Source organism: Eubalaena glacialis, chromosome 12 (genome assembly GCF_028564815.1).
Source record: "Eubalaena glacialis isolate mEubGla1 chromosome 12, mEubGla1.1.hap2.+ XY, whole genome shotgun sequence".
Classification (NCBI taxonomy): domain Eukaryota; kingdom Metazoa; phylum Chordata; class Mammalia; order Artiodactyla; family Balaenidae; genus Eubalaena; species Eubalaena glacialis.
The window spans coordinates 94,000,670-94,023,780 of record NC_083727.1 but is presented as its reverse complement, the minus strand read 5'-3'; the positions used below and the strand labels follow the sequence as shown (position 1 = coordinate 94,023,780).

General features: G+C 41.8%; 1 protein-coding gene across 2 annotated transcripts in view; it reads left to right on the top strand.

The window, feature by feature from the left end:
- COL9A1 (collagen type IX alpha 1 chain) overlaps positions 1-14,255 on the top strand; it is an 83,704-nt gene extending 69,449 nt beyond the window's left edge. For both annotated transcript variants that reach the window (XM_061207729.1, XM_061207730.1), the window contains 2 exons: positions 5,383-5,460; positions 13,978-14,255. In XM_061207729.1, the coding sequence (XP_061063712.1) occupies positions 5,383-5,460; positions 13,978-14,174 (275 nt within the window). In that variant the 3' untranslated portion in view covers positions 14,175-14,255. The remainder of the gene's footprint in view (positions 1-5,382; positions 5,461-13,977) is intronic.
- The last annotated feature ends 8,856 nt before the right edge of the window (positions 14,256-23,111 follow it).

Below are 23,111 nucleotides of genomic sequence, written 5' to 3'. Positions count from 1 at the left end.
GTGAGAGGGTGTGAGGGAATTTGTTTCTTCTCCTTTTATTTAAAGCAAGTTAAGCCCTGGAAACCAGTATTTTGTAGGAAAGCAGGATTGTGAGTGTATTAGGTATTCTGCAGGATTTGCAGAAGAACTGGCTGCCTCTGATGCTGTTTGCTAGATGATGTGAGTATGTCAGCACGCGGGCCAGTGGGCCTGGGATAATCGACAGAAGGGACTAAAAGTGCAGAGTTTCTGCATCATGATGAGCGACTGACAGCTCTCCGCGGGAACTTCAGAAAAACGTGGCATCAAAAACAAGAGAGGGACTTTGGTTTTTTAGGCAGTGGTGCTCCAATTAGGGATAAATATTATGGTGCTAATGGTCAGAGGTCAAGAAAGATGCCTTTCGGGATCTGTAGATGAATGGCTGATGTGTTTGGCTCACGACACCCTCAGCTGGAACAGTGCTGTTAATTACTTTTTTTTTTTTTTGGCATGTGCAGAGCTGCGTGTTAAAAAAAAACAAAATGAGCCCTAATTGGGGCCTCTTGTAAACCTGGCACGATTTCCATGTTTTTGGAGGCTGGACAAAAATCATACGGAGAGAGCTCCAAGTTCACCTTAAAGAGAACTGGACCTCTTCTCTGAAAGAACCCCTTAGCCATTCATTCATCTTGGTCCTGCTTTGAGCTTGCGCTCAGGAATCCATAGCGGAGGTGCTCTCCCCGTGGTCGGGCCCCGCTCGCTCCGTAAACCAGTCTAGGGAACTGCATGCTGTGGGCAGACTGCTGGCTGGGCTGGCCCTGTGGTGCCCCAGCCCACGGACGCCTCCTCTGCCTTGGTGAGTCCACTAAAGTGAACTAAAGTACAGCGGTTCCAAAAGAGTGGTCCCTGCAGCACAGCATCACCAGAGACCCCCTGAGTCAGCAACTCCGGAGAGGGGCCCGCAGTGGAAATGCCCAAGTGTAGGGTGGTCCTTACCCGACAGGCAAGCTCCCGCCTTCCCAGGGAAGGACCACCTTGTAGAGCCAAGACGATCACAGCCCTGTTTTCTCTGGCCAAAAGGAAGTCTCCATATTTGGGGCCGGTCTTAACTTTGAGTTAGTAGGAGCCCGCTCCTGAGGCCCCATCTTATTTCCTAAGACAGGAAAACGTCGGTGTACTTGCTCTACCAGGAGAGCCTGCCGAGGGCTGCCTTCTCCAGCCTGGGCTCCACGCGGGACTGACCCGAGGAGCTTTAAACACTGCTCGTGTCTGGGTCCCGTTCCCAGAGATTTTGATTGACTTGGTCTAGGCCCCAGGCTTTGAAAATATTCCCCAGGTTATCTGAACAAGCAATCAGGGCTGAGAAGCTCTGGAAACAAAGGTGACATGATCTGGACACTTTCCGGGAAGCTGGGAATCGCAGCGTGGAATTGTGTCTGGGTTGGGCTGGGTTGGCTCCAGCAGTGAACCTTATTTTGAAGGGAAGAAAAAAATATTTCTATATTTGGAACCTGGGAAATGTCTCTGGCACGAAGTTCATTCATCAAGCAGAGTTCGATGTTACAAGGGACTTCCTCCTATTTTTTCTGCAGTGTTTATGACATAGCCTGTAATCTAGAAGTGAGATAGTTCTTTTCTTTTTGCTAAAGAACTTTCTCGCCCCGCCCTCCTCCATACCTTTCTTGGCATTGGGTTCCTTTAAAGCAGCATCTCCACTGAGTTCTACTTCTTAAGATTTGGGGTGTGGGCAGAAAGGAATAATCAGATTTTCTATTTCAGTCGATGCTGTCATACATTTGGAGATGTACGGTTTTAGGTAATTGGACTTGACCTTTGTTGTCTACCACATACATTAGCAGTCCTACTTAGTAGAAAACACATAGTGTTCTACTACCCAAAGGTAGTAAAACAAATTTTCCTTGAGAATGAACACTCCACCATTTGAAACTTAACTGTTCCACCAATCAGAGAAGAGACCTGTTTCATTGTCACCTGTTGCTTTTTTGTTTTCATGCTTAACAAAGAAGGGATGGTGGAAGTCTTGGTTTGCCATAGAGTTGCTTTGAGGGTCTTTTTCCAGAGAAATTGCTCTGTAGATAAGTTTTATTAAAACAAATAAGTTTTACTAAAGCTTTTAACAGTTCAGGCTATGTCTTAATCAAATCACTGTTTTCTTCCTAAAAAGTTACTTTGAAAAACACAGTGGAACATTTTTAACAGGAGCTAGTAGAAAAAAGCCTCAGACCGTACTGAAAGCTTCCATCATGTTTGTGTATTTTTTGGTTTTCACCGACATGTTGTGCACACTTTTACACAAACGCATTAGAGCTGTGTGTTCATTGCATGTGATACTTGAGCAGAAACACGAGAGGCATCTGACTGGCCCTGGGTCCACTTTACTTAGGATTAAGTCAGTCTTTCATGTCATAAATACTCTTTTAAATGTTCATGGTTTGTTAATTTTAAGTCCCTTTGAGGAAGGCTGTGTGTATTTTTAGATCTTTTAGTGGGGGTCAAGCAGATGTGTCCCCATGTTAACGAAGGCTTGGGAAAGTGCACCGGGCATATCTGAGACTCACCTTTTCCAGTATTAATCTGCTCACCTGGAGGTGAAGCATCAATTATAGCTTCCAGATAGATGAAATCGATAGCAATTTTGGAGCAATGAGAATTTCTCTAGTTTCCCCAACTCTGTTCGTAAAGGGCTATTTTTTGATTCAAACTGTCTATTCCCTTCATACCTTATCCAAAGCTTATTTTACAAGCTTTTTATATGTCTTTTCTGAAAATAGGCTAACAAAGGTGGACTTTAGTTCCCTGAGCCAGGTTTCCTATGTCTTGAAGGAAGACGTGACCAGTGTTTGAAGAAGTAGATTAACCCTGGGGGTAGCAGAGCCGACACACGACTGGCTGCTGCAGGTTGCAGTGTGGCTCTGTCCCGGGGCTCATCGAAAATGTGTTTTCCCATGACTGACCACCAAAAACCAGTTTCAAAGCTAAGACAGGGGTCTTTTTTTTTAATTTGGAGAAAATGTTATTCTATATATCACACAGTGCTGTTTATTATTGTCACCATGCTGTCTGTATTCCCTTTATTCTGCAGTGTCCAAATATGCTGGCAATCCCATCCAATGAATTTTTACTTTCAGATCTTGTATTTTTCAGTTCTAGAATTACCATTTTTTTCCTTAAGAGTTTTCATATCTCTCCGGAAATTTCACATGACTTCGCGCATTATTTCCATCTTTTCCTATGAGTTTGGTAACATATACTGTTATATAAAATAGTCCTTTTAAAGAGACCGTGGTCTTATTCCTTGCAAACAACATTTTGAAGTTGGTGTGGCTTCACGCTAGAGCGTGCTTAACTGTCGCTATCGCTGTGAAAGTTGCATTTTAATTTATAATCTTCATCTCGTGTCTTCAGAAAATGTGGCACATTCTCACTGCCAGCCTCAAAAATTACGAGATGACATTTAAATTGCTAAGTTAACAAGAGAGCTTAAGCTATTAGTTTTAAAAATGTTAATTGTCGTATCTTCCTAATACAGTAAGGCCATATTGATGATGAGTGTAAGAAACAACTAGTTTATGTATGAGTTCAAGCTGAGCTGTACATCCTTTCACAGTATTTATAAAATTTAAATTGTTTTCAAAATGTAGTTGATTCACCATAAAAATGTTCACACAAGGACATTCACAGCTAAAGTTAAAGTATGGTAACTTTTAAACATTCATGTCACAATTAGAGACTTTTGACTATTTGACAAATGCGCAGATAGTTGTACAGATATTCTTCCTATTTTTGTTGTGCATGTGACTTTGTTTTTTAAATGGTAACAAACCTGTAGATATTCAATGAGGTTGGGCGAATATTTGGAAAAAGTGATTATGTATAGAATTTGTTGCAAAATGCTATTGCATCTTGTAACAATGTAGTAAAATAATAATATACTACTATACTTATGGGATAGTAGAACTGGTCTTGTACTAGGAGCAGCATACGTCCGTCATTTAGGACCAGTTAACTAAGGTATTAGGTCATCTTGTTAATGAGGCCAAGTTTCTAAGTTTGGTCTCTGCAGGGCCAGGATAATTCATGTAACTTTGTTCTGTGGCTGCCGAATCCCCAAATTCAATCAACTGTCTTGCAAACACACATGGTTGGTTGCAATCCAAAGTACATTCCCTATAAATAATGAGAAGTGAAATGGAGCCACTGATGACGACACACTTTAAATTTTGAAACTTCATTAATTTATTTTTGGTGATACTAAATTTACATTGTTCAAGAAATTAAAATGTCTAAAAAGTTTTTAGTCAAGAGTGTCTCTCCCACCCCTGTCTCCCATCTGTCTGGTTTCCTTTATCCTTCTCATTAGGGAATCTCTATTATTAGTTTCCTACATACCTTTACCAGTGATGCTATAAAGGATCTATGAATATATTTATTTTCCCTACATCCTTTTAACAGCAAATCATGCTGTCCTTTAGTAAGTGATCTGGGCCTTGCTTTTTTCACTTAACAGTGTCTTGGGGATCATTTCAGAGACCTTCCTGGTTCTTCTTCGCCTGTGCATAGTATTCTGCTCTGTGGAAGTACCGTAGTGTATTTAACCGTTTAATGGATATTTAGATTGTTCTCAATCTTCTGTTCAATTTTTTTTTCATGTTGGATTTGCATATTTCTGATTAAACTTATTCCTAGTTATTTAGTAATTTAGTTGCTATTACAAATGGGATCTGTTTTCATGTTGGATCTGCATATTTCTGATTAAACGTATTTTCCTAGTTATTTGATAATTAAGTTGCTATTATAAGTGGGATCTTTGTTCACTACATCTTATCACTGATTGTTGTTTGTATATATGAAAATGATTGATTTCCATGTATTTTGTACCTTGCTACTTTACTGAATTCTCTTATTGCTTTTAGTAGAGTTTGAGTTGATTTTCTAGGGTTTAAGATAAGCAGTCATATCATCTGAAACTAGGGATGACTCAAACCAAATAATAAATGATAATGATAAAGTGGGCATCTTTGTAATGTTCTGACTATAATGAAGCTGCTCTTTGTGTTTCCCGTTAAGCATTATGCCAGCTTCAGGGCTGAGATAGATATACTTTATCATGTTAAGGAAATAGCCTGAGTCTTATTTTATTGACTGTTGTATCAGGGATGCATGTTTAATTGTCAAATATCTTTTCCAGCATCTACAGATATGATCATTTGATTCTTTTCCCCCTTAGATCTCTTAATATAATTAACTTGATTTTTGCCTTGCTACATACTTACTACGACCTACATTGTGGCAACTTCCTACTTTTTGGTTTCTGAATGTAGGCTTTGCTTTAAGTTTAAAAATATGGAACTTTATTTTTATAGACATATAGAACAATAACATTTCTCTAATGAAACGCAGGTGACATGGGGGAAAGAGGTGATCGTGGCCCTCCAGGAAGAGGTCCCAAAGGTTTGCCCGGGGCTTCAGGTCTCCCAGGTAAGGATGAGCAGGATGGGGTGGGACCTTGGTAGCGAGTGAGTGGTCTGAATTGGATCACATTTTACAGAATTGCTCTTTGTTTACCTCTGCTTGTCATGTGATGTGCAATAATGGCTGGCGGCCATCTTTCAGGACCAACTTTAACGAAGAGTTAAATAGTCTGTACATCAAGTCTGTATTCTTTGAGAGAAAATACATGTCAGGGCTTGAAATATTACTTTCTTGAATAAAAACTTTAAAAAATAGTGTCAAGGTCCAACCACAATGCACTCGTTATAAAATTCTGAATGAATGGGGTCCTGTCCACTTCTAGCCCAGTTGAGAGTTCCCTCTTCTTTTCTTTTAAACCAAAAAGTCAGAGCAGCAGGAAAACGAGTCCACGTCTTCAGCGATTCGTGACGCACGGGGAGTAACTGACATTTTATTCTAAAAGCTTCTCCTTCAGGCATCCAGACCCTCCAGAGGCCCACATCCCCAAATAAATAAACCTGAACATTCCTACTCATGAAAGTCATGCCCAAGGACGCATCCCAGCTGGGTCGACCGAGGTGACAAAATGGCCTCTGTGTGAGAGGCCGGGTCCTCTCACTGGCCGTCTGTTCTCTTTACACACTGGCTGCTCTGTGGCCGGAGTCCAGGCTGCCACACGTTGGGAATGACTGCCAGGTCCAACCACAGAAGCAGCCTCGCGGGCAGAAAGCCAGTTCAGTTGAAGAGCATGAATGGCCCGCAGTCTCCCAGCAAACGCTCTGATCACTGCTGGGCCAGGGCTCAGGAAGGGCCCCAAAGCTCCGGGGAGACCAGTCCGGAGAGGGGGGCTTGTGCAGGGGGGTGGCCCACACTCCCACAGTGGATTTGGAAAACTTGGTTGAGGGAAATCTAGCAAAAGAAATGATCGTTTTCTAATTCTGCCAGAGGCTTACATAGCCAATTGTGGCTATAATTGCAGCCTGAAGCATCATTGCTTTCTAATTATCCATTGCATTGCTCCTGGGTTTGGCTTTCTCATTTAAAATAATTTTTAAAAAATACGAATACATTTGGAGATAGCTCAAACACTGCCTTTCTAAAACGGTGATTCACGGGCTGTTGAGATGTTTTCACAAACTGATGAATTTTTGTGATTGGAAAAGGAAGCTTTTATGATTGGAAAAGGAGAGAAAATCTGGTTGGAGTTCAATGGGACCAAGGTGAGAAGATTTTAGTAAACAATAAAGTCTGGATTCATTGATGGATGTTTAGAAGAGAGAAAAGGAAAATAGAATTTACCGAGTGCTCTTCTCCTTTATCAATGGTAGGAATAGGAGGTTTGAAAGCTGATAAAATATCATCGTTACCATTTACTTAGTTATCTATGTATTTACAGGAGAGACTGACAATGTCTCCTTTGCGCATTTGGTTGACAAATAACAGTTCTTGGATCAGCAACTTGCACTATTAGCACGATTTTCCTTTATCAAAAATATATGATCATTTCTGGTGACTCATTTTTTAAAAAATCTGTTGATAAACCCCATTTTGAGTTTAAAAATGGGAAGATCGAGAAAGACCAGCTTGGATTTGTGCAGTGTCCCGGGCTGCCACGATGGGGCGCGTTATGCCTCACCTCGGGCTTGCCTGGTGCTCCTGGGCCCTTGCTCTGCCCCAGGGGGCTCCACGGGTGGGTTTGCTTTTTAGCACACCTGTCATCTCTGCGGGCGAGCGGTAAGGTAGGGCAAGGCATCTCTGGCATCTCTGCCTGGCCCTCATTGCATTTCCCTTATGACAATGGTTCAATTTGTTGCAGCTGGTCTTGGAATTAATACTTAAATCTGATTTCTTTAAAAGCTTTGTGGGCTTCCCAGTTCAGGACCCTGAAATCTGCCCTTTTCCGTTTCCTTTCTGCCTTTCGCCAGCCCTTGCCCCTCCCTTCCTGGTACTACTTGGAAATCTGGTCTTTCTTTTTCTGTGCTTTTGTTACATTTTCATTGAGAGGATATTTGACATTATTTAGTGAAAAATCAGAGTTACAGATTATTCTTGAAAAAATTAAGGCTAGCTTTCTGAAGCGTGCAATTTCCTCGGTGCTTTACCGCGCAGGCTCAAAGGGTCCATATTTATCAGCCTCCTTGAGGTTCCAGCTGAGCTGGGGCTTTGGTTTTGGGTCAGCTCACATCCCCTTGTCTACGCCTAAACGTACTCAGATGACAGTTTCCCAAATCCATCAAGTCCCTGAACAAGAGCTTTTAGGGCCATTCCGCCTCTAAAGTGAGTCCTCTGAAAGTGGACTCTTGGGAGTTTGGGTTCCATAAATCAGACATCTGGGCTCAAGTCCTGACTGTCACTTACTAGCTTTATGACATCGGGCAAGTTCTTGACTGCCCAGTGCCTGTTTCCCCACTTACGAAAGAGTGATAATAGTCAATAATCACATCTCCCGGAGAGCCTAATTCTGAGGATTAAAGAAAAATCAATCCATGTAGAGTGCTTAGGACAGTTTCTGGCTCTAGTGGGTGCTCGCGAAATGTTAGTTATTGGTACTATTATTAACGTAACAAATGCAATTTTGCGTTTTGAGGTAGATGAAGGTCCGAGGTGGACCCTAGTTCAGTCCCTGTGGCTTTTCCCCTGGCTCTCGGTAAGAAGATGCTACTCTTCTGTCAGTCGGCACCACCTCTGACACCTCAGACCTTCCCTCCGTGAAATCTACTTCAACTCCAAATCACAAATGCCAAGTGCTGGGTCACAGTAAATCATGTCATTAGTTCATTATCCACTGAGAGGCTGGGCCATTTTTCATTTCCCCTGTAGAGCTTGGAATGTGATTAAGAATGTGATTTCTGGTCTCTCACAAACATGACCTTACGAGAACTTCAGGACCTGGGGGGACCTTCACCAGGGCTGTGTTCAGGAACTTGTCCGAAACCTTCTAGGTAAATATACGTCTTATGTAAAGGAAGGAGCCTGCAGAACAGGATATTCTGTGACCCCCTTTGTTGTCCCGATTGTTGGATTTGGGACTCAAATCCTCCTAAATGGAAAGAAGATCCTTTGGTCATTCTTGGTGCTAACACATCTGATATCCTTGAAAAAAGGTAACTAATACCTTCATGATCTATCAGTTGTCAGGATTGCTTTATTCTTTCTGGATTGTTTTAGTTCTCGGTCTCCCCTCCTTCTCTCAGCTTGTTCAGTGTTAAGTATTATGTGCCCTTTGGGTTTGTGATGGTACATCGCCTAATATGAACCACGCATTATTATTATGACCAGGACGTGGACTGTCATTTTGGCCGTAGTGCTCTGTTGTCTAAATGTAGACCTAAATCATCTAGCTTGCTTCTCGCCTGCAGCCGGAAGCAGACAGGGCAGATGTGTAAAAAGGATGGGCTCCGGAACCAGGCTGCCCTGGGGTAGGCTCTGCTGTGTCACTCATTTTCAGCTCTGCCACCTCTGTGTGCTTCAGCTTCTCCCTTGCACATTGGGGGGTTATACCCCTACCTGCCCTATGGACTCATCTAGGAGGGTCTGTGGATGTGTTAATACATGGAAAGCACTTAGGTTAGTGCCTGGCTTATGGCAAACATTCTGCAATTTTAGCTCATTACTATTATTATTATTTTTCTTCCTTTTGTATTTGAAGAAATACAGACTCACAAAGGTCACAGGCCCTGACAAAGGTCTCCCGGGTAGTAAGTGACAGAGGCCATGGTTCCTATGTGCAGGTTCGTGTCGTGGACAGATGATGGGCTGGTGGTCCGGGTGTGTGCTGAGTCTAGCTCGCCGTCCTGGCACCTGACCTCGGCACGATCCCCAGATGATGGGCTGGTGGTCCGGGTGTGTGCTGAGTCTAGCTCGCCGTCCTGGCACCTGACCTCGGCACGGTCCCCTTTCTGCCTCTCTCGTGGAGCTGTGGGGACCACATCGAGCGAGACCCCTGGGACCTTAGACCCCGTCCCTGCCCCTACCTCCCGTCTCTTACCAGAGGCCTTCGGTGGGTTGTTTGATGCGGCTCTCTCATCACCAGTGACTTTCTGCCTGCCTGGTCCACTGGGGACTAGTTCCTTGGCACTCTGGAGATTTGAAGGAAAAATATTTGAGAGTGGGTCTCGACTTCCTCTTTGTGCATCTAAACGCACTGGGGGAAGGAGGAAGTTAAGTGACGGTCGTGTGTGAATGTGACCCGGAGGTTAGAGCTGACTCATGATCATCATGCCAGGTTTCTTGTGCAAAATTTGCAGATAGGTGAGATTCACTTGTGAATACTGAGTGGAAAAAGTCCCCAAGCGCAAGGGGCACACCCATTTTAGGCTTATGTGCAGCAGTAGTCATTTGTCCTCTATTTCCACTGCTGTCCTGTTTCCACTATTGTATTCGGTCGTGGGCATCTTATGTAAACAGGCCACTTTACACACCACATCCTTAAACACATGTGCTTTGTCAAACACCACAAAAGTTAGCTCGGTACGAGGTGAGAAATGTAAGAGATTCCCTATTTAATGATGAAAACTATTTCCAGGTTTTGTTTTGTTTTTAAAGCCTGCTACGTACAGCCCCTTTTATTTCGTAGCAGGTATTATTTATTAGGTCCCAAAGAATGTTCCAGCCAGGATGCGCCTCTGTCAGTGTAACACGACTGCCCTCTCCTGTCAGCTCAGAGAATGGCACAGACATTCATTTTTTAAAAAAAAAATCATGAAAAGTTTGGCAATAACATTTTACAGGTCCTTGAAATTTCAGAAAACTGTGTAATCATTAGGCAGTTAGTGTAGCTAACACACCCATGAGGTAGGCAAACCAGAATGAGAACACTTCAGATCCGTGCTTTCTCTTCCTCATAAGAGTTGAAAAGTGGTTTATAAATATTTGCTGATGCAGCTGCTGGACTTCCTGAATGACTTGGTGTCACCCCCAAATTTGGCTCCCACATAATAGTCTTAGAGCACCTTGGAGGGTAAATGCCCAGGGTCAGGGCTCACCAGAAACTCATAAGCTGTTATGGGAAGGCTGGTTTTTTTCTCTGGCCATTTTTACAGGGTGAAACCTCAGAAAAATAGTTTTAGTCACTTGTGATAGAGTTGCAGAAGAATCATTAGTAATGCTTGGCTATTGTGTCTCTTTCTGCCTCTCAGTCAATTCAGGCTCAGTGAATTAAACCACATACACACGCACTCGTGCATGCACCTTGTCAGAGTTAGCAAATCAGTAGGTGTGGAAGCACAGTTAGGATGGAGTAGGGGTCCAGGGCCCGCATTTCTAACTCCAGCGCTTCCTAGCCACGTGACTGTGTGACTCTGGACGTGATTTCACCTTCATTCTCTCAGTTTACACACCAGGAGAGTGGGATCGCCAGTGAGTGGCACAGGGTAAAGGGAATGCTGGGGGGATGAGGATGACTTACCCAGCGCTCCAAAGGGCAACTTGCTGTGTTTGCCAGAGGAAGACTTGGACTCGATGTGCTTTTCTTAGAATAAATCCAGGGGAGACAGGACGGTTTCATCAACTCTTTCCTTGGAGGATGAGCAGGAATCTGGAATAAACTCAGTCATTGAAAACACCCTCTCCTGGATTGTGTTAAAATGGGGGAACTCAACTTGAAAAAATGTTTTCCTTCTGCTTTTTCATATTGCTTGTGTAGTAGAAAATAAACTCCCTGAAATTTTAGGTCTTAAGCAGGAGGCTGGCGTTACACATGTTAAAAAAGTAAATTAGTGGCTAAAAACTGAGAGCTATTTATTTAAAAACTCAGCTTCTGAGTTGCCCTTGAAATGACCAGAGGTCTGGCAGCCCTGGCCCGTGTTCGCCATGGCAGCGGGGACATGCTGGCGTCCACTCTCCAGGTCACTGCATGCCTCAGCCCTTCCTGCTGTCTCCATAACCCTGATGTGTTACAACTTCCATTACGTTTGTGGTCTCCCGTGAAGACAGAGGGCGAATTTCTTTACTACATCAGGAGTCAGCAAACTTTTTGGGTAAAGGACCATATTTTTTGAGCTCTGCAGGCCAGGTGGCTTCTGTTACCACCCACACCTGTGCCCTTGTAGTGCCAAAGCAGCTGGGGCAACATGGAAACTAATGGCCATGCTGTGTTCTGGCGACACTGCTTACAACGCAGGAGCTGGCTCGTGGGCTGCGGTTTGCCCATCCCAACCTACACTCCCTGCCCCTGTGGTCACTGCGTGTGCCACCTCTCCTCTGGGCGTTTTCTCCTCCTAATCTTGATTTGATTTTTGTTAAGGCGTCCTGGTGTGTCTCGGTGGGAGCTCTGCTGATAGGGTGCATGAAAAGCAGCTTTTAAATGCATTTATGTCTGACCTATCTTTTTAATCCTTAAAAGATCAACTTAACCTTCAACTGTCCCAGCGCCAGGCGATCTGAACAGGCTCTGTAAAGGCATGGTTCTGCTGAAGCCTTGTTGATGGGTGCTGTGGATTAGGGAGAGACTTTCTCAGGTGCCTTGTCTTGAGAGGGAAACACAGAATCATCTGCTTCATCACAACTTATTACGGTCAAATGAAAGCTCATGGGATAAATGAAGGGAAATTACTTACATCTGCTTGTCTACAGCTTTGCGATGTATAGAATCAAAGATAATTATTCTCTGAAAACTTAGTAATGTTTTGTCCTGTAATGTTGCTTTGTGTGGATCTAATTGTAAATAAAGCAGGAAAAATGAGGTGTTATATCTAAAGCAGGATCTCTAACCTAGTTTCCTTCTAAAAGTATGTGGGCTATGTAATAAGACAGCTTAATAAGACCAGATCACTGTAATAAGACCAACAAAAAGCACATGCAATAAGACCACTAAAATAGGAAAAGAAAACTAAAAACCACCAAGAAAGAAGGAAAGGATGTAAACCTAAGTAAATATATAGTTGAACATATAGATTTGGTTTTCGACTTTTTGGTTGAACAGCCAAGTTAAAACAGTTGACACGAATGAGGATCTGTGTAAGACCGTATTATCCTGGCACAGACGATTCCTTTTACACGGCTGTCTTATTGCCACCTTTGCAGTAATAGTATGACAGCGCTGCTGGTGTGATGAAGTAAACATTCAGCAGAAATGTCTCTCGGTTACGGGAGCCGTGCCTCACTGGTTCATGGGTGAACCAAACAACCTCTGGACTTGAAGAAAGAAAGCGACGCCCCCAAGAAACCTAGGACACCGTGTAGTTCCAGTTGGGGTAAAGCCCCTGATGAGAGGAATTTCCGGGAGCTTTGCAGGGTGCATTGCACAGTCTTCTAAGAGACATGAATCAATAATATTCTAATAGTCGCTTATCGCGTGCATTCAGGCTCGGAATTTAATTATCAGGCAGGCATCATCCGTCCTGTAGAGGAAGAGACGGGGAGGTGAGTGCCTTGCTGATGTCACCTGACTCATAAATGGCAGAGCTAGAACTTCCAGCCACCTGTCTGCTTCTTCCCACCACCGAGCTGTACCTCTCCCTGCCTGGAAATTGAGGGCCCACTAGAAATAAGAGCAGCTGCTAGCGGAGTGCTATTCAAAGAAACCCAACATGAGCCACATGAGTTGAGTGTATAATTTTAAATCTGCTAGTAGCCACGTTAGAAAAGTCCAAAGAATCAGGTGAAATTCATTTTAATAATATTTAATATGTATATTTATAGTATGATTTAATAATTATTTAACCCACTGTGCCCAAAATATTATAATTTCATCGTGTAATAAGTACAAAAGTTATTAATGAATTATTAAAAAATCGAAGTCCAGATGTGTTTGGCTCTTACGGTTCATCCCCGATTTGACATGGCCACGTTCCCAGGCTCGGTAGGTGTCTGTGTAGAGAGGCTACCATACTGTGCAGTTCAGCTCCTCTGATGGACATAGGGGTGAGAGAGGTGAGGTCGCCTAACACTTTTTCTTTTTCTTTTTTTTCTCTAATCTTCACCTTGAGAACCTGGTGGGGCTCCTGACGCTAAAACTCATGAAATTTGACCCTCTGCCCCTGCACAAAGCTGGGCCCCCAGGAGTTTTTTGTGTTTAACAGATTATTTTTTTTTAATTAATTAATTTATTTATTTTTGGCTGTCTTGGGTCTTCGTTTCTGCGCGAGGGCTTTCTCTAGTTGCAGCGAGCGGGGGCCACTCTTCATCGCGGTGCGCGGGCCTCTCACTATCGCGGCCTCTCTTGTTGCGGAGCACGGGCTCCAGGCGCGCAGGCTCAGTAGTTGTGGCTCACGGGCCCAGTTGCTCCGTGGCATGTGGGATCTTCCCAGACCAGGGCTCGAACCCGTGTCCCCTGCATTGGCAGGCAGATTCTCAACCACTGCGCCACCAGGGAAGCCCCCAACACTTTTAATTTTGAAGCAACCCAACTGCAATGAGGGAATTTTATGATATCATCATCATCATCATCATCTGCTTTAATGATCCTCTGTCATTTCTAAAAGCGTTTGTTAAGGGCCTCTGTACACGCTGCCGCGCAGTGGGCAGGGTGGAGGGTCCAGTGCCTTCTGCGTCTCTAGCCATGAGGGGACTCCTGCTCACATGTGCATCTTCTGTGTGTTTCAGGTGACCCAGGTCCTGCCAGCTACGGGAGGAATGGCCGGGATGGTGAGCGAGGCCCCCCAGGGGTGGCTGGCATCCCCGGCGTACCCGGCCCCCCGGGACCTCCTGGCCCTCCTGGTTTCTGCGAGCCAGCCTCCTGTACCTTACAGGCTGGGCAGCGGGCATTTAATAGCAAAGGTCCAGATCAATCAAAGGCTTAGTGCAGCATGGCTGTCTGCACAAACCATGCCTGGCGAAGGGGTTGGAGGAGAAACACCCCCAGAAGCCAGGGCACAGGTGACGGTGCATTACCTTCAATGTTATTCTATTGATAGAAGTCCCACCTGACCATCAGGTTTAGAACAATGGTGCTATTCAATAAATCCTCTTTCCTTTTCCTTGGAGAGAAGCCACAGAGTCATCAATCAAGCAAACAAACAAATAAAACCTTCCCTTGAAGTGAACTGACAATCCTGTCCCCAGGATCTTGAACTTCCGTGTGCTATCCGTGTGTGTTATGTCATGGGCCACTGAGCCAATAAACAAAAACAGCTGTTTGGTTTACCTCAGTTGCAGTAGTTATTTTCATTTTTTATTGAGAGCTTGTTCTCAGATGATAGTTTCAGCTCTATGATCACCAGACTAGTTGTGAAGAAACCCCACTACCGTCAATAGAACTGGTGCTCAAAATCCCCATCACTGGGCTCTCGGGAGGGCCAGGGACGCTGTGCCGCTTGGAGCGGTTTCTGTGCTGCACGTGTGGGTTCTCAGCATCAGCTTGAATTTTTGTTGAACTGTACTGTATCCCAAACCCGCTAATATTTTGGGCTCTTCTGTGTGAAAGCAAAGAAGGAACCTTAATATCCTGCCATTCGTAAGTTTTATTGATGAGATTATTTATTTTAAAGGTTGGAGGTAACGTCTCTGCTTGTACCAAAGAAGCAATAAATACGGTTTCTTGATCTCTTGCCATGTTTTCTTATAGTCATGTTCAATGAACAAAAGTCACTGAGATTATTTAGATACTTAAAACTTTCCTCATTTCTGTAGGCGTATGTTTATAATGTTAGTGATTTATTCTACAGAGAAATTAAAATGCCCTGTTCCCCAGAGGGTGTTGTTTTGTGACAGAGTTCTTTGTATGTATGTGTTTGGTGGGGGACTGGGGGGAGATGGGGAGGGCTTCATGGACCTTTTTGAAATGAAATGAAAACTATGAACTCATACCCCAGAAGAATGCACAAATGCATATACGCAAATCTGCTTACATGCTATGTCAGAGAGTTCACGGGGCCCCTAAGCCTAGCCTTGCTTGGTTTCTAGGAGTGGAACCACTGACTTCATTTCAATGGTGCGTTAGCGCCCTCCTATTTAGAACTTCACTGATGCAAAAATGATTTGTGTTTTGCCGTTTTTCTTATAAAGGCAGCTCAGCTGAAGCACTGTATTCTTATCAATAAGATAGGTATTGCCTGACCACTCAGGCACTTTATTACTACTTACATAATCACATTGGCCTGCTGTTTTATCAACAACATCTATGTTAACTATCGATCAGACTTAATATATTCATTTTATGTCACAGTGCGTACGACTGACTTGTCCCAGGCCATAGCACTGCGCTCCAAACTGCCAATATCTTTTTAGTTTATGGAGCTCAATTCTCTCACGTCAAGGGGAGTGAGCCCCAATAGGATTTTTGATGCCATTTTTTTTCCTCGGTTGTACTTTCTCTACATTTAAAAACTTTAGCCTGATTCGTTTGGTGAAATCAATCATTATATAGTCTGTACTTGGGATTCTTTAAAACTGCTCACGGCATCTAGTTCTGTGCTTCTGGTATGTACTGTGTTTAAGGGAAATAATTCCAACTTGGCTGCAATAGATCAGGGCCATTTACACCCTGGGAAGGATGGTCTTCCTTCTTGGGGAAGAGAGAATCTTTGAAAACAGAGACATCTGTCATAACTACTTAAAATTGTCTTCATATGAATGGCAAACCTTTTCAGGTACTGTGGCATATAATCAAATAAATGCAAAGAAATTGCCTTGTCTTTTCACCAAGGTGGTTTTATTTTAACTGGAGTAACATAGTCAAATACAACAAAAGAAAAATTAGATAACCAAATAAATATGTTTCTCAGTTCTGTACTTTCAGATTCATAAGAAAATTAAAAAAAAATAAAATTTCAAAGAAAAGTTGAATCAACTGTTTTCCAAACTTGATATACAAAAGGCGGTACAGCAAGCTTCACAGATACAGCAAGACTGGAAACAACCACTTACAGAGAGACTGGGCAAAATGAGCACATTCCAAACGGTGGGAACAATCCACTGTAAATCCAGTTCGGTCAAATAGTTTACAGAAGCAGTAAATACTTGACTGAGAAATTGCAAAGAAAAGCATCTCACAAATCCTCTCCATGAACGAGAGTTGATGAATACTGAATTAGACCAAATCTCTCTCTCTAGCAAAACAGAAATCTTCAAAACCTTTGGGATATTTTTCCAAGCTGGATGAAGTGTCAGAGTTGCTGAGAAGAGTGTGTGAATAATTACAGGTGGTTAGAAACGGGCATGTCACTTACTCAAGGGCAAATGATTTATTGCCAGTCAGTGCTTCTATGGCATCGTGATCTGATTTTCATCCCAAAGATCTGACAGGTTGGTTAAAAACTATGGACATCACTTCCCAGGGTGACTGAGCACATCAATTGCCTGCCATAGTTTGGGATAACTGACTTTGTCTAGGAGAAGAGTATGAATGAGTAGTCACATCAGTTTCATGATAGATTCGATTATTTATGGACACTTAATACTTCAAGCTGACTAAACGAATATTGCTATTCTTAAACATCATAAATAAAATCTGATTTACTTGCAGCCTGAAATAAGCTGAATGTAAATCCCTGCTTTAGAAGATCACCTCTGATTGTAGTATTTAATTTTTTGGCTATTACAGCCTCTCTGGTATCCAACATCTCTGAGTTTAAAAATAGACCAATATAGGGGGAAGATCACTAGAAATACATAAAATCACACCAAATATCAAGAAACTTGCTTTTAAACATTTTCTGGGAGCCCTGGCAAAAGGTGTGAAAAAGCAATATTAAGAAAAAAAAATACTAGCTAACTAGTAATCCTGCTGTTTACAAACAGGGAATGGACATAAATTATTTAAAACGTCTTTTTAGAAGAAGAACATTTGTGTTCAATAAATATAGGTCAAGTCTCTTTGTTTTTTTCCCAGAGTAAAATAGATACTTTTCAGTGGTGTACTGAGTCTTTGTCAGTGAGCTTGTGGTCTAGGACATGGCAGTATTCATGCATATGGCTCGGTAAATATTAAATCAAAATTGGTTTACCATAAGAATGTATGACTATAAATACACATGCCCAAATGCTCTTTAAATGATTAACTAGAGGAACTGTAATGTATTTGTTAGATCTGGTTATCAGAAACAGGATGCTGACTGATCCTATTTTTAATCGTAATAAATGGGAATCCATGCTAACTTTCCCCTTAACAATGCCTTCACATCTTGCCCTTGACGCCAAGTTTTCTAAGAATACCCAGAGAGAGAACAAACTGGCTCCAAGAAACTAACTTTTTTAAAGATTTATTTGAAATTGTCTCTGACCTCCAAGTTGAAAATTCTTGTATGAAAAGATTTGAAAATATCTTAGAGATATCTTAGCACACGGGGACCTGAGGATGAGGAGAGTTAAGAACTACATACATCGTTTCCCAGTCTAGGCGGACATCTAAATCCACTGGCATGTTTTCATGGGATTCATCTCAGTTAAGGAAACATGCTGTGTATTTAACCTTTTGTCGCCTATTGGCCTGTCACTCATGATGCAAGAGCTTATGCTTATGAGAAAAGTTAACTGTGACATTTCTTGTCTTGCTCAAGCCCACGTGATTTAGTGAGGAGCTCACTTTGTGAGACAAAAGTCACAAAGGCCTGGCTACTCTCTGACCTTTATTTCTGCTTTTAATTCTCATCCGAAATCATTAGACCAAGCTTTTTACGAGCTGCCCTGGAGATGGGCTATAAACTTAATTATTACGACCTAAGCATTGATTCATGTGACAAACGTAAGTGTTTGTTACCAGCATGGTGTCGAGCCAGACCCTGCAAAAGGCCCACGTGCAGGTTCCTCGGGCATCCGTGTGGCTCACGCGGGGCACGTCAATGCTTCTGCAGCTGCCCTGTGGCCGAGACCCATCAGAATGACGGAAATGTGAGCCTTCAGCCAAAGAAGAGATGCTGTTAACCACGGCACCTCGGAATTCCCCGATTTAGGGTCAAATCCTTTATTGCTGAGATATGGGACAAGCTCATTATGCATCATGAACATACAGGAATCTAGGCCTCAAAGCATTCTATCCACGTGGGATCTAGCATAAAACTAGCGCCATTCCACTTCACATCAGTATGTTGAATTAAAGAGCTTGATGAGGTAAGACAGAGAACAAACAAAATGGGCAAAGAATGCATCCTAAATCTTATCTTAAAAATAAATAGTTATAAAATATGCCATAAAACAATCTGAATTGAAATACATTAATACACTGAAAAATATTTTTCCCTAAAATGTACTTTAAATAATACAGTCAGATAAAAAGTTGTCATGTAATTAGCATCTTTATACCCATATGCTTATAATCGTCAAGCGACACACACCCTTCTGATAAACTCAAAGCTTACTGAACTACCCCCAAGTTTAGTGAAATCTCCTACTTTATTAGTATTCTCTTTTGACAGATTCATGAAGCAAGTAGGTAACTCTTTGAGCTGTAACCTGTATCACTCACTGCTGGCTCTGAACACGACATTTTTTCCATTTAGATTTTCTTAGACTTAGCATGGTTTTATAAGCCTGTCTTATCTTCAAGGTAAATTTTTGCTATTCTGGGTCTGCTTCTCTGGATGAGTTTTCTGTGTTCACCTGGTTCTTCCTTCAATTTAACGAGCCTGACCAGTTACCCTGGCATGATTTGGCTGAGTGAAATGTTTGGGTTACAGCTCCAGCTATACCGCACAATAAAACTGAAGTTATCAATTTGTCTTGTTTCCTGAGACTGCTAGTAGTTAAACACATTTAATGTCATTAATGCTACCTTTACCAGGCAACTAATGAATGAATACAATTCAATGGGCTAAGTTGCTTTGAAGTAATAGGCATAAAAGACACAAATTCACTTCTGTCTGCATCTCCCCCTCCTGGAAGGCTGTGTAACCCGTGAGAGAGAGAGAGGGGTATAAAAAGGGGTCTGACCCTCCACACTAGAGTATTGGGAAAGAACACGGGAAGCAGTGACAATAAACACTTGTGTGTCTTAAGAAGGTGGACACGGACAAATGTGAAAAATAATTTAAAAACGAGAGCAATGAACAAACCTGCAAAACTATTCTGAGACTTCACTGGAAAAAACGCAAGCATATAACTTAACCTGGAGGAGCTCAGTATCAGGATATTATTCCCAGTGTTAGGAAAATTTAAATGGTATTTTGAAAAATAGTGTTCCTTATCTTACTTTTGTAAATAGTGATACATTTCTAGAAAAATATAATTATACAAATCTAATTGTAAAATTTTAAGTACTTTGAGCAATATGGAGATTTGAACATTGTCTAATTCTGTAAATGGTCTACTTCTTGTGATAAGCCACATTCTTTTTATTTGCCAAAAGAGACTTTCTATTCTGTTTGGAAGGTAAGATGATTCCTCAAGGGTTTTCATGTTAATCACTAAAACATGAGGGTAGCGTACAAACTACAGTTACAAATAGTAAATTTGCAAGTTAACTAGGCATATAAATCCCCTGACGAAATAAAATTGAAACAGCCAACAAATCAAGGGTTATTGTGCCTGCTTCATAAAGATACTTAAAATGAAGAAAAATATAAATTAACAAAACAAGATAACAAAACACAAATTAACAAGAAATTATTTACACAAGTAAAAAAGAATAAGTGCAAAAGCAAATGTTCTGATTGAACTGTTGTCCACTAAACTGTTTCTAGATTTGTATTTCTGCAAGTCTGTTCAGTTCTTCTGATACAAATTGCCTTAAACACCATCTTGTGGACAAAAGGAGGTATATCACAGGTTCTCAACAGATTAGAAAGACTGCAGAAAAGCTAAATCTTATTTAACTCCTAAAACATATTCATAAAAAATTATTTTATAACCCAAACATCAAATGGCATCTTTTACAGATAACACATCTTAAGATAATTACTGAAGTTCTATAATAAAAGTGACTACAATTTTAAAGTTTCAACAATATGTCATGAAACATAGAAATAAGCATATGGGATTATCAATACTTTAAAGTCATTAATTAAATTACTTTGATCATGAGGTGAAAAATTTCAAAGGTTAAGACTGGCTGTGTGTCTGTTATGGTTATGAAAAAATGGTTAATGTCTTCAGTAGGAAAGAACAATGAACAAACTCATGAATTATTCTTCCTTTTTCCTTTAGGCTCCAAAGGCCATAAATATTAATTGAAGTCATATTTTGTTCTTTGCATAGAAGGATTTCTGTCTGACAGTGTTAACTGATCTTGGTATAAGATGTTAGACTGGAAATCAAACATACTTATATAGGGCAAACACAATTTTAATTTTTAATAGCCATCATGGCCAAAATTATTTTGTATTTAAACACTTATGTTGTCTGGAGTCCAAACAAGAGATAATTCAGGAAATGTGGTCATTCTTCTTCCCTGCTGTGGACATTACTGACGTCTGTGTGAAAGTAAACAAAGGTTTTGGAATGGAAAAAACAAAAACAATACAAGAGAATTGGCAACCACCCAGCCAGTTAGGGGAAATTTTCACACCCGACTTTGGGGCCTTAATTATCCACTTTCTTTTTGTTAGAAGAATCAGGCAACCGCCAAATCTCCGCTTTATTTGGTGTTGTGTTAGCTGGACTCAGGCTTTCTTGCTGCTTTAGGCCGCATCTCGTGTACAGAGATGAGACGGTGGACACACAGGCGGCTGAGTAGAGGCTCCCTCCACGTGACACAGCCTGTTCCCCTGGTTACGCCCCAGGTAGATTGAGTCACATGTGTCGGTGGTTAAAAAACAGCCTGTGTCGTTGTGGCAGCTCTACTTTGTAATATGCACCAACTCCTCAAACCAGCTGAATAAATCCAGATTCTCGAAACAGGAATAAACCAGCCCAGCCTTAATGGAATTTAGCACAAGAAAGGTTCCTAAATATACCATTTGTAAGAAAGGATACATGACGTATTCTCTGGAATTAAAATAAGCAGAATTTATAAAACAAGAAAGTGAGCCGAGTCTTCTTATGTCTGTGAAGGGATCGACTCAAAGAAAACAAAAATACATTGATCACCATTAGCAAAAAAGTTCATGAAAACAGTAAAATGCTAAAATAAATACTTCCGGATTAGCAAAGAGGCAAAAAGGATAACCAAACTATTAACTAATTTGAAAAAATAATCTTTGAAAACATATAAAATGTTGAGCTTTATGACAAATTCAAGTAAATTAATGAGTGGCACAGGAGTTGTAAAGCTTTCAGAAAATTCAACAAATTAAAGTTCCACAAATTAAAAGCTCAAGATATACACATAGCACCAGATTTTAGATCTCTGTACATTTTGGGGGGGGGGGATAAATGATCATTTTACTAAGAAAATGTGTGTGTATATTCTGATTGTGTTAAGTCTAAAACACAGCACCATTGTAGGTATTGCACAGGAAAGAAAATGAAGAAGAAAATCAATTTAAAGTTAGCAACACTTGAAATAAATAAAATGACCTTGGAAAAGAAAATAAATAAACTTGAAAGTGAAATATACAGCATCATTCAACATGAAATAATGAAAAGGTTGCATGTACGCACAGCCATGTAGACAGTACCTGACCAGCAGTTCATCCGTCTACAGTGAAACCCAGTTCAAACCCTGGGTGCATTTGAACAAAGCCGCCTTCATGTAGCAACGCTCCCCACAAGACCCTGCTCACAGCTTCTCCCAACTTGCCCCGACGGCCTCGGGATGGGACGCCTGCAGCGGGAGGGCTCCGGGGGCTTGCTCTCAGCATCGCTGGGACCCACCACTTAGATTTCAGCAATATCCTCATGCTCAGGGTCCTAGGAAATCCATCGTTTTCAACCAACAGTTTCTCAAAATAATGTAGAGCCAGGCGATAGAAGAACCGTTTAGCCACGTGGTTGGCAATCACATATTTTCGTTCCTGGTCAGAGGACGTGGTCTGGGCAGTGCCTGCTTCCCTGAAGTGCGTGGACTCTTTGGTCTCGGTGCTGGTTGCATGTTGGCTCTCGTGGCTTTCCTTCTCTGCCCTGCACCTCCTGCTGCAGCTTCTGAGAAACGTCATTCTCCATCAGAGCTTCTGGGCTTGGCAATATGCATCTGCTGACACCACACAGTCATCTCCGAGGTCAAGGGGGTTTCTTTTCCAGTCGCTACAAGTCCCATCCTTTGTTCTGATGGCTGGTTCTTAAACTCTGAGAGTGATGAGGTCAGAAGGATAATGGATACAGGGGCCCAATGACCTTGCGAGGCCCTTTAAGCTTCGAAAGTACCAAAGACAGCTTGGTGCCTTCACCACCAGATCCTCCTAGGGAAAACAGCTTCCTGTTTCCCAAATGAGAAACTCAGTGAAGGGGCCACAGTGCTGGGCTTTGACTTCTTTCCTCCCTTCTTATGCAGGACATACTCATGCCGGTGGGATTGCTTTGAATGGAGCTCATTACACAGAATCGACAAAATCATTTCAGCAGTTGACTATGATAGGATTTTGGGCTCCCTGATAAAACAGCCGCCTGGGTTTTCTTCCAAAATATAAGTTATGAAGTGAAGGTCTTATTGCCTATCTATTTCTCTGCGTAAGTAGAATGGATACAGGATGGTATAAGAATTCTTAAGCTATAAAAAGTAGTCAAAAAACATTCAGCAGGAGCAATGCACTATATCAAAAAAGGTGATGAGATTTTTAGCAATGAGAGTAAATTTAAACACCAAGAAAACTTTCAGATAAGTCTGAAACTTTAAAATTCAGAAATCAAAGGCCAAATACAAGTTGATGAGATTATAAAACGTACATCACCATCAGTCTGCTAAATCATAAGACGTCATTTCCTCTTGA